The 12,656-nt window shown below is 37.2% G+C and overlaps 1 protein-coding gene across 3 annotated transcripts in view; it reads right to left on the minus strand.

Moving 5' to 3' along the window:
• Window positions 1-12,656, minus strand: part of ERBB4 (erb-b2 receptor tyrosine kinase 4) — a 932,247-nt gene that overhangs the window by 569,504 nt on the left and 350,087 nt on the right. For all 3 annotated transcript variants that reach the window (XM_079783180.1, XM_079783179.1, XM_079783181.1), the window contains exon 2: window positions 4,183-4,334. In XM_079783180.1, coding sequence (XP_079639306.1) covers window positions 4,183-4,334 — 152 coding nt within the window. The remainder of the gene's footprint in view (window positions 1-4,182; window positions 4,335-12,656) is intronic.

Consider the following 12,656-nt stretch of genomic DNA (forward strand, 5'->3'; position numbering starts at 1 on the left):
TAAAACAAATAACTTAATTTTTATCACTCTCATTATATACTTAAATAAAATATTTTATAGTTAAGTGGGTTCAAATTAGGGACCAGGATAAATAATTGCAGTGTTTCTAAATGCAACAGTTTTCACATTTTATTTTTCCACACTTGAACTTTAAATTATACTCTTTGTGATTGAAGAGAGAGATTGAAGAGAGACCTTTAAAACTGATTTGATCTCATATAAAACTGTTCATCAAGTTTGTCTGTCTTTTTTTAAAAGAAAATAAAATGTTTCATTTAAGACAGAAAAATGGAGCTAATAAAAATGTACATAATTGTGATTTTTATGAAAGGTTTTATTTAATTATATTCCAGTATGTGGATTTTAGAAGTAAATGGTATCCCATTGTCCAAATGCTTCTATTTAGTCTTGAAAGTCTCTTATCATTTGTTCTCTCTCTTTGAACCAAAGTCTTTGCTACTTACATATAAAAGAGGTGAAGAAATAACCATTATATACCCAATTCCCCAGATCAGAGTATCTAAGAATCATGGAGTGAAGTGGGCTTGTTACCTGCATTTTTCTCTAATTAAGGTTAATGAAAGCCTATAAAATCATTACACTCAACATTTAAGCCAAATTTAAATAATACAACCCCCAGAGGTATAAAGGAACACTTTGCATCTGTTCAGCATCCTAATAAATTCATTTCTAATTTAAGTACATTTGCAACAAGGGCATTGTCTGAGAAGTACATTACAATTTAGGGACTTAAAAAACTTCTATTAAGCAATTTTACTTTTATTAATATTCTCTTAGAAACATTATATATGTTTATAATAATTTGACTCAATCCTAGAAAAATGTAACTAATTAATATTTACATATATAAGTATATGTGGTCACTAATTTATATTTATACTAGAGGCCCAGTGCATGATTAAATCATGCACGTGTAGGGTCCCCTAGGCCTAACCTGCCATCCAGGCCATATCCACTGCCCCGCAAAGCCTAGCACGCTCCGCGGACACTGCTAGCAGCCTGCTCCCCGCTTTTGATGGCAGGGGGTCCGCTGGTGCCGGAGCGGACACACAGCTCCCCGCTTTCGATCATGGGGGAGCTGGCTATCTGTCCGCTGGTGCCGGAGCGGACAGACAGCCAGCTCCCCCGCTTTCGCTCCCCGCTTTTGATGGTCCGCAGCAGGACGTGGGCTCGCTGCCCCAGAGGCCCCTTCTGTGCCACAGCACCGCCATGGCGCAGACGCTGAGCTCGCACTGCCGCTGGCAATGCGAGCTCAGTGTTCCACCGGCCCAATCGGCCACCCTGGCCACCCCAAGTCCCGCCCCCTGCACCTCCTGCTGGCCCAATCGTGGGTGTAGCGGAGTGATGGTAATTTACATATTACCCTTTTATTATGTAGGATTACATGCATGCATATTTATATATGTTAAAATTATAAATTATATTGATATATTTCTTATAACTATCCTTTCCAATGCTTCCTCAAATATTTATTTTCTAATAAATGTACATATTTTTGTAGGTACTACTGAATTTGCTATATATTTAATATTTTTAACAATGAGAGAAATTGAATACACTTTAATATTTCATTTCAATGGTTAAGAATAAAGTCCTTTTGAAATATGTTTATATTACTACCAGATCAATAATATAGACTTTTAAATTTTTTTTATTGTTATCGATTTCAGAGACAGGGAGAGGGAGAGAGAGACAGAAACATCAATGCTGAGAGAATCATTGATCAGCTGCCTCCAGCAGATCACACATTGGGGACTGAGCCTGCATCTGGAACATAGACTTGGAATGAACCTAGATCTCCTGGTTCATAGGTTAATGCTCAACCACTGAGCACCACTGGCTGGGCAGAATATAGACTTGTTTAATGTTTTTATTGATTAAAGAGAGGGAACATAGATGAGAGTCATTGATCGGCTACCTCTTGCACGCCCCACACTGGGGATTGAGCCCCCAACCCTGGTATGTGCCCTGACCAGGAATCCAACTATGACCTCCTGGTTTAAGCTAAACCACTGATGCACACCAGCTGGGCAACATTTTCATCCTTTGGTTTATCATGTAGGATTGCTGAAGAGCATCAGAATTTTTAATCAATGTGTATTTTCAGATGAAATGGTATTTAACCTCTGAGGAAAAATATATTTCCCTAGAATAAGTGTAAATTGCATAGCTTTTACAAATGTAACACAAGTTCTATGATTAGATTTAGTACAAAAAAAACACAAGTTTCAATTTAAAAACAGGCTGTAAATACATACATACAAAATTGCATATGTATTTGTCTAACAGTCTTAGGAACAACTTTCAGAAACTATCAAAGATTTGCAAATTCCATTTAACTCAGAATGTCTGCTTTGGCTCAACAGACATATTTAAATAGTATCCTCTCTACTTCTTTTTTTTAATATTCTCCATCGCACCTAGCTAAAATTTTGTCATCTAAATACAGCAAATATGTTCTACTTCAGCACAAATGTAGTTTACATGAAATTTCAACCGAAAAAAAAAAGAGGAATTACATATAAATTGGAATACCCTATTTACTCTCATGCTGTTTACCTGACTGATGTATTTCTTTTAGGTGAAGTTTCTTTGAACATAATGAAGATTAGTTCTAAGGATTTTGAATGTTAATCTTCATAGTCCTTTCTTAACATCTGTTCCAATTGGTGACTATTGTGCTCAATGAGTAATTAGTAAGAGAATACAAATACTTGAAATAGGAATCTTATTTCCTTGCCAGCCATTTAACAGAGTTATGAATATACCACTTATTTATCTCACAAAGCTATTCAGGAAAAAATTTAAATTCAGGCTTGCTTTCCCAATGAAAATGTGTGCACAGCTGAAAGAGACATGCTGTATTAGAAAATGTTGCACTTACATTATCTATATTATCTTTTAGGTTAAGTGTGAGAATATAATACTTGTGGACCCACCTTATTATGCCACAGATCTTTCATTTAAATGGTGTTTTCCTCTCCGATTTTTAATGACTCTAAAATATGACAACCTTTCTCATCCTGCTTTCCATCCATCTCTCCAACAAAATCTCTCCCACACCAGTCATTCCCTCTGGTATTTAATGAGCTAAAAACAGTCACAGATAGGCCGTGGTAGCTGGTGTTTACACAAACTATTCAATACATCATTTTCCAACCCAAAGGAATGAAGTATTTTGTAAATTACCTATTTTCTTTTAAATACAAATTCTTCAAGATAGGGTTTTGCTAAATCATGCTATGCAGCATAAAGCTTAGCCCAGGCATAGATATAAATGTGAGCAAGGAGGATAAGGCAAACAAACACACAAATATAAAACCACCCCCTGTGCTGCTGGATTTAATTCTAGTCAGATGCTTTGATGTAGGCTGAAATGGAAATTTTTCAGAATTTTATATTAAAGCTGACTGGCTGCTCATCCTTACTGAAAACAGCTAAGGGATAGGCAAAAGCAGGCTTACTTGTTGCAACTTGAAACTCATTATTGCCATGTACCATCCCTGATTTGACTGTAAGAAAACCATGCTAATGAAGCCAAGGTCTTAGGTGACAGTGAGCCAATCAGCATCTTATAGTCTCTGAGTCACAGCTTTATCTGCTTTCTTTGAAATATCTATCCTTAGAAGAGAAACTATGCGTGAGTATAAAATAGTGTCTGTCTATTACCAGCACTGGAAAAGCAATGCACATTCCATGTCTTATGGAGAATGATTGAAAAGCAGCATCGTCTCATTACAGTAATATAAAATAATCTAAAATTTCCAACATGAAAGAGAAAGGGGCGGGAAAGGCTATTACTAGCTAAAGTTACCAAAGTAATATCTGATTAGTCCCGTGACTCTCCTAGTTTTCCTCTCTCCTGCAATTCGGAACAAAGACAGACTTGCGAGATGGCCTGCCCTACACCCTGGCAGAATCTTGATCAGTCTTAGGGCAACAGTAACTGCTCCGAACTCAGAGTGCCAGTCACCATGGCAGTGCTACTCTTGTTCTCTCTCTGCATGTGTCTTGGTATCTCTTATCTCTGCCTACAGCCATGGTCCCTGCTGGCCAGAAGAGCATTGCCATCAGATACAAGCAAGCTGATCTATCTTTACTAGTATGCATTGGGACACCACTGATCACTCGCAAAGAAGAGACAGAAGGAGATAACTGTACCCGCATAAAGGAGAGGTCCCGGTTGTGCTCGATGCTGGTTATCTCCAGGTTGCCCATGACTACCTCACAGTTCTCATAGTACTTGCGCAAGGCTCGATACTGCTGCTCCAGGTCCGAGAGAGAGCTCAGCTTATTCTCTGTTCCTGCACACACTGCCAAGACAAGAAGATACACGGGGAGTTATATAACCTTCATGTGACGTGTACAGTACCATCGCCCTCAACTCTGTATTCCACACACCACTACAATGCCCCCAATTAAAATATTAAAATGTCATTAAGACCCATAACCCACACACTGATATCTGTACTTTTATTTTGCCAGCTTTATGGAGATACAACATTGTGTAAGCATAAGGTGTACAGCATGTTGATTTGATATATTTATAGATACCTTGCGAATTTATTATCCATAGCTAGCTAACACCTCCATCACCTCGCACAGTTACTATGTCTTTCTTGTGGTGAGAAGACTTAAAATTTACTCTTAGCAACTTTCAAGTAGATAATATGATATTGTTATTTATAATCACCATGCTGCACATTAGATGCCCAGAACAGATTCATCTTATAACTGGAAGTGTATACTCTAACATATCCCCCACTTCCCCTACCCCCAAAGCCCCTGGTAACCACCATTTTTCTTTCTGTTTTTATGAATCGGCTTTCTTTCATTCCACATATCAGTAATATATTACATATGTTCATTCATAAATTGCATGGGTTAATGACAGAGATTAAGAAGCCATAGGTTCCACAGAAACACGTAGCAAGGAGATAAATTTAAATAATCACACTTTTAATGAGCACATAAAGCATGTAAATACATTTAATTTCATTTAAACAATAATTTCTTTTGGACTTATAATTCACCCTATTTTCTAACAGGGTACATTCTATAAATGAAAATGAAAAGATGATGAAAATAACATTTTTTCAATTTTAATTTATCTTTATTGTTGAAAGTATTACATATGTCTCCTTTTTTTTCCCCCGTTGACCCACTCCAACCCCAACCCACCCCTCCCAGGCCTTCATCACACTATTATGTGACCATGGGTTATGATATTCCCTATTGCAAAATAAGCTGAATACAATTTTTACCTAATTAACACTTGGGTTTTTAAATCCTCAAATACTACTTTTTAAAATACAAATAATAAACAGCTTGGATTGAAACATTTATAAACATATACTACAAAAAATATTGTATAATAAAATTTAACCTTTTTTATATATAAAGCAGGGTCATTACTACATATATTCATCAATGTGCTGAGATATAATGGACTGCTAATAAATGAACTTTGTTTGCCATATTTGGGGGCACGGTTATTGAATCTGTTCAAATGTGAGCACATGAGTGTAGAAACGTGTTTTTGGTTGTGTGTGTGTGTTGATATCTTTTCTGTCCTCTAGAAGTCAGAGTTTTAGTGATGACTTCTCATGGCTTATATACTTGCCTGAACAAAATCTATACCATTGAATGTGCCAATTTGAATCTTTAATGAACTGAAAAACTCTATTATGGATCTTATAATAATAATATGTAAAGTTTAAAAAATAGAGTGAATAAATCTTCTTTGAATAAGTTACATAATACAAGAGGCCTGGTGCACAGATTCTTGCACCGGGTGGGGGGGGGGGTGTCTCTCAGCGCGACCTGTGGGGACTGGCCTGAAACCAGCAGTCCAATGCTGCCTGCTGCTCCTGCCTGTCGCTCCCGCTCATCCTGACCCGCCCTGCACCTGCTGTGGGCTTGCACCCAGTCAGTCCTGATTGGGAGAGGCTCGAGCCGCCGCGGCGGCACTCTCCAGCCATGAGCCCTGCATCTGGCACACTTTGGTCAGCTGAGTGGAGCTCCCACTGTGGGAGCACACTGACCACCAGGGGGCAGCTCCTGAGCTGAGCATCTGCCCCCCGGTGGTCAGTGCACATCATAGCGACTGGTCGAACAGTCGTTCAGTAACTTAGGCATATATATATATATATATATATATATATATATATATATATATAGAGAGAGAGAGAGAGAGAGAGAGAGAGAGAATTTAAGGCAAGATATAAAGAGTAAACTTTGAAGACAATGGAAACAGAACCTGGTAATCATGTCATACACACATTTGTGTGTCATGTACTCAGAAATGACAAAAGAGTCATGATCCCATGTGGTGTTCAATGGAATGGGATTTAGTACAGAAAGAAAAAAATTCTAGGTGGGAATATTTTAATAATTAGGGCCACCTTAAAGCCTGCTTTTGCCTACTGACACATTTAAAATAACAAAAGTTAGACCCAAAATTCGAAAAGTAATGCAGACCTTTAAGCACATAATAAGCACATTATAAAAACAAAACACAACCTTTCTTGTTTCGATTTCTAAAGCTCACCAAACAGTACATTTTCTAGAAATACTCTTTTAATAGTGGAATTGGGTCCCTCTAAAAGATTTATTGAAGTCTTAACCCCTGGCACTTGTGAATGTGACCTTATTTTGAAATAGGGCCTTTGCCGATGTAATCAAGTTAAAATGATGATATTAGGGCGCACCCTAATCCAATATGATTCATGTCATCCTAAGAAGAGCAAAACACAATGTGAATAAGTAGGGAGAAAGCAATGAGGCCACAGAAGCAGAGATGGGGGTGATGCAGCTACAATCTAAGAATGCCAAGAATGAATGGTCATCACCAGAATCAAGGAAAAGGCAAAAACAGATTCCACCCTGACTCTCAGAGGCAGCAAGATCCTCCTGCGTCCTTGCTATTGGGCTACTACTGGCCTCTGGAACGGTGAAAGAATAAAGGACTTGTTTTAAGCCACTTAAATTATAATCCATGATTTTCATTTTATTACTCTCAGCACTTTGTTATAATAGCCCTAGAAAACCAATACATAATCTTTAGACTATTTCTCAGTGAAATCTCACATTTAAAGAAATTGTAAAGATCACCTCCTCTTTCCAGGGTCCTATAGCTTATCACCTCCTAGCCATTCTCCCTTTCTCCCTTCTGAATGCCAAGTCCCTCATACAGCATGATGGGATTCATTTGTTGTTTCTGAGAATGTAGTTTTTGTAGAGTGACAAGAATGGATGCAAAGACATCTAGAATCCTCAACATCCATTCTCCTCTTCCTTCACAGTAACAGACTGAACAATATTAGCCACGCATGTTGCCACCCCAAATAAAGATTACATTTCTCTGCTCATCTTCAAGGTAAGATTAGCAAGGGACTAAGTTAGGACATATTCTATGATACCTTCCTAGAACTTTATTTAAAACTTGGTTGGAGCCTGACACTGCCTCCTTTCTTCTTCACATCTTTCTCCAACCTGCTGGCTGAAATAGAAATGCGGAAGCTTAAACATGAACCATCATCTTGGACCACAAGGATGAGAGATATGCCTTAGAGCATGGATGGGAACCTTTCTTCTGCCAAGAGCCATTTTGATACTTATAACATCAGTCAATTAATATAAATGTATGTTGTTATGAAAAAAGCTCGTAGATTTATTGAATTTCGAGTCCACCTGCAATACCTTGGCATGGTCACACCAAATGACTTCTTGGGCTTTTTATGGCATTTGGGCCAGACATTCCCCACCGCTGCCTTAGAGAGACTGAGAAATGAGCCAAAAATAATCAGGGTTTTCATAAAATGGAGATTTTACATTGTTTTATTATCATTAACATCAGGATAATGGTGAATTTTGGTCCTAGCTACTGCAATAGCATACAAAGAAATGATTAAAGTCTAGTTACATTCTATTGTTTAGACCTTAAGAAATGTTAGCAATTCTGTCTGGTTGTTTGACTGAATTTATTCAAATCATAATGAAACAAAAATCATTGTGAAAGTTTTCATTGTTACTAAAGCCAACAAACACAAAAAAATGAATTTCTATTGATAACTACAATAATATTCAATACAAGGCGGAGAACAAAACAACAACTGATTGGGTACATGATCTTTGTGATCAAGATCAAAGTCCAGCTTTTTTCCCCTAATTCATTCTAGAGACTAAGAAACATAATAATCCATGATTTTCATTTTATTACTTTCAGCAAATTTATAACAAAATGTTTGTAAACTTGTTAAATGGCTGTTGAAAAAAAGCTACTATTATATAGTTCATGAAATATAGATTTTAATTATTTCAAATGCATCTGAAGACAAGCTTATATTTAAATGCAATTACTGATGGGAGTAATTAAGCATCACTTAATTAACTTGCTGTGCCATTTCTAAACTGTATACAATGACACATTGCAATTTATGTACAACCTGTGTTCTACAAGTTTCTTTCAATTGGAAATAAAGCCCTTATTTTAATATTAACATATTAAAAAATCAATATGTAAACATCTAAATGAAAAAATTTCTAAAATAGTGTATTCCTTTCTATGAAATCCTAAACAAATTTTGAGAGAAAGATCTATTAATATAATAATAATGTATTTTTGCATGTGTCTCATCCTGCATATATGAGGTACTTAATAAATTATTATTAATTTGTATTACAAAAATATGCTTATATAAGAAATCTTCAAAATGTGTAAACTCTTTTAAGACAGGCGTAATATTTTAATCATTATTTTGAATGTGTTGAGCTTTGCAAAAAATTACCTTTTCATAATATCAATTTAATTGCTATAAAAACAATTATAACTCATATTCATATAATAAACCTCAATTCAGAACAGTGTCCATTGTTCAACCAATGATCAGTTGTGTTTTGTATATACAATATAATAAATATTTTTCAACAACAAAGTAATCCTCCAATAAACAGAAAATCTGATTTATCAGAATATTCTATTTTCCAAACATTATGGTCTTTGGAACTTTCACTACACACAGTTCCATTTTGGAAATATTTTTGTCTTAGTGAGAATCTCCTTTGTATTTGTTTGACTGAAGCTACATAATCAGTTATATATTCCTCTAAACTTTTATCTTGAAAGACAGACTTGATTTTAAAAGAACTAGTTTGGGTAGATGCGTAAAAATTGGTTGTATGTGTCTTCACAATACCACCACTGAATGCCTCACAACTTCCATTTGTCAATCGATTTTACAATCAAGCAATGTATACAAGACAATGCTAAAGCCATCAAGTTTCATTGATTTCACACAGCTGTTTATCAAACAGAATTGAAAATTCATTTCACCAGCCAAAACAAGTTTAACAAAATTCAGCCCCCTTTGCCAACACTATTATAAAGTCCTTAAACTATAAGCTTACAATAGTTCAAGCTTCAAATGCCCTGAATTTGCATATGCTCCTTAGAGTTTTCATTCCAACTGTAACTCCAGGAGTAAAGCTATATATGTGGCCTTGATAAAATTTCCAATTATTGAATTTGGTCTGATTCCATTGTAAATGTAGCTATAGTTGCAAACATGGCTTTTTATTCTTCTTGACTTACAATTTACATCCAACAGTGAGTGAATTACATAATCTTCATTCAGTAAAAAAAAAATAAAATAAGACTATAATTGGGATTTTGAAGCAATATAAAAAGGTTGATTAACAAAATGATTCTCTTGGTTCATGGGGAAAATATATTAGAAACAAAATGAAAAAAAAAAACATTAACTATACCTATATTAATAATAAAAATCATTATTGCTTCCAGGCTTGTTATGACTATGGAAACCAGTATTCCATTCACTAACACAAGAAACACAAGAAGAGAAATAATATATATAATTAAATCAAATTTTTGCCTAACTTTCCAAATGAATGCTTACATGAGCTATGTATTAAGAAATGAATAATTATCTAGCATCTACTATTGAACTAGTATCGTGACCAAATGTATATTGATAAAAATGCCATGGTCTTTTGTAAGAGCTAAGGCAGTTTTAAAAGGCACATAAGAAGGAAACTATGCATAAACTATGTGCATATTGTGTGTACATCATTCATAGACTGCCTGCATAAAAATATTTAGTAACCACCCTGGATGGTGTGGCTGAATGCATACAGCATCAGCCCATGCACTGAAGGGTGGTGGGTTTGTTTCCCAGACAAGGGCACATCCCTGAGTTGCAGGTTCCAATCCAGGCCTGGTCTAGGTGTGCAGAGCAGGCAACCAATTGGTGTGTCTCTCTACCATTGAGCTTTCTCTCTCTCTCTCTCTCTCTCTCTCTCTCTCTCTCTCTCTCCTCATCACTCCCTTTCCCATCCACTCTCTCTAAAAATTAATGGAAAAAATATCTTCAGTGAGGATAACAACAACAAAAAATGCAGTAACCTGCTAAAAATTATCTAAATTTTCTATGTGATTTGACACTAATAAGTACTTACTCTTAAATAAATGTTAGCATAAAAAGTATGCTTTCATTTAATGCACTGTGTTGAGCATTTAGAAAGCTGGAGCTCTAGTAAACCTCAAAATATAAAATATTTAAAGAGAATGTGAGAAATAGCAAATATTTTCAATGACTATTATTGAGTGCTATTATAGTTACACTAGTAGCCCTGTGCACGAATCTGTGCACCAGTAGCTCTCTGTGGGGCCTGGCTGCTCTGCGCCTGCTGCCCAGAGGCTCTACGTGGCCCAGAGGCCCATCTGCAGGAGGCGCAGAATGCTTGCCTCATCACCGCGGCAACGAAGCAAGCACTCTGCCAGGCCACTCATACTGCCTTCTCTCAGTTGCCGCCCCCCTGGGACTGGGGGACTCCAGCAGGGCTGAGAGGACTAGGCGCTGCCATCTTGTGGCTATGGGTGCCACCATCTTTGTAATGGAGTAACAGTTAATTTGCATATTACCCTTTTATTAGATAGGATGGACATGGCAAGATTTGGCAACTTTGTGCTCAAAATGCATCTGAAATGGGGCCAAACTTGCCACCTCCACTACAACAGTTATTTAATCCAAACTACCACCAGCTATCTCTCCAATGGACTTCAATGGTGTCCTCCTAACGGACTTCCTGGAATTCCTACTTCTCCCTGCTAATGAGTTCCCCACACAGAAATCAGAATGATCTTTTAAAAAACATAAATCATTCATATTACTTCCTTCCTTATGGTCCAAACTTTGCACCATAGCCTATAAAAATGTATATTCAGATCTTTGCTCACTCTTTCAAAAAAGCCTTCTCTGACCACATTATCTAAATAGGTAGGAGGTGCCCATACACCATGCTCTGTCTTCTTTGCCCTTATTTTGGTTTTTACTGCTTTATGAAATTACATTATACATGTGCTTGTTTATTATATGTCTCTATATTAGGATTGAAGCTCCACAGTTAACAGGTCCTTTCTCTTTTTAACACCTAGAAGAGCTGACACATAGTAGACTCTCAGTCAATATTTCTTGAATAAATAAAAGGACTTTGGAGTCATTGAGGACCATAAATTAACCAGAATCAAATGCTGATTCTTCCATTTTCATTATATATAATTGATTTCAGAGAGAAAGAAAGAGAGAGAGAGAGAGAGAGAGAGAGAGAGAGAGAGAGAGAGAGAGAGAGAAACATCAATGATGAGAGTAAATCACTGATTGGCTGCCTCCTGTATGCTCCCCACTGGGAAACGAGCCCACAACCCAGGCATGTGCCCTGACCACCGAGATCAAACCATGACCTCCTGGCTCATGGGTCCACGCTCAACCACTGAGCAACACTGGCTAGGCTGATTCCTCCATTTTCAAAAGCTGATTGAACTTGAACAACTCACTTCACCACCTGGAGTCTCTGTGTCTGTATCTACAAAGCGGAATTTTGTGATGAGTGCTCTTATCACTAGAACCCAGCTATAGAGGATAAAAACACAGGGGCTAAAGCTCAATGTCTAGCATTAAAATCTTGCTCAATCGCTGACCTACAATGTGATATTGGGCAAGTTACCTAGACTCTCCATCATTCTATTTCCTCATCTGTACAGGGACATAATAACAAAACCACCTCATAAGGCTGTTGTAACAATTAAATAACTCAATGCTTGTAATTTGCTTTGCATAATGTCTGAATCACTGATAGAGTTAACTATTGTAACTCATTTAAATGTATAGTGCATGGTGTGTACATTATGCAATATTTTAAGTCAAATTAAAGTACAATGCTTGAAATCAGTCGACAACAAGGAATGGGCACTCAGCAAGGACACTAGATGGCAGGACCCCTTAGCTCCAACACTTTCTAGCTGTGTAAACTTGGAAATTATTTTCTTCTTCTTAGGTCCAATTTTCTCTTTTCTTTCCATCTTATAAGTTCTGAGATTGCATTTATTTCTAAAATACTTATTTAAAACACTAGAGGCCCATTGCATGAAGAGATTCATGCAATAGGCCTTCCTTCCCCTGCCTGCTGGCACCGGTTTTCCTCCAGCACCCAGGACCCAGGCCTTCCCTCTGGCTGCCGCCTTCAGTCTTTGCTCCAGGTGGAGCGCTGCTCCTGTAGCTCCCTCCAACCCCCTCCCTCTGCCCCTGGCCCTCCCCCTCATAGCAGGCATCCCGCCC

The sequence above is a fragment of the Cnephaeus nilssonii genome, assembly GCF_951640355.1.
Source record: "Cnephaeus nilssonii genome assembly, chromosome: 10".
In the NCBI taxonomy this organism is placed as follows: Eukaryota; Metazoa; Chordata; class Mammalia; order Chiroptera; family Vespertilionidae; genus Cnephaeus; species Cnephaeus nilssonii.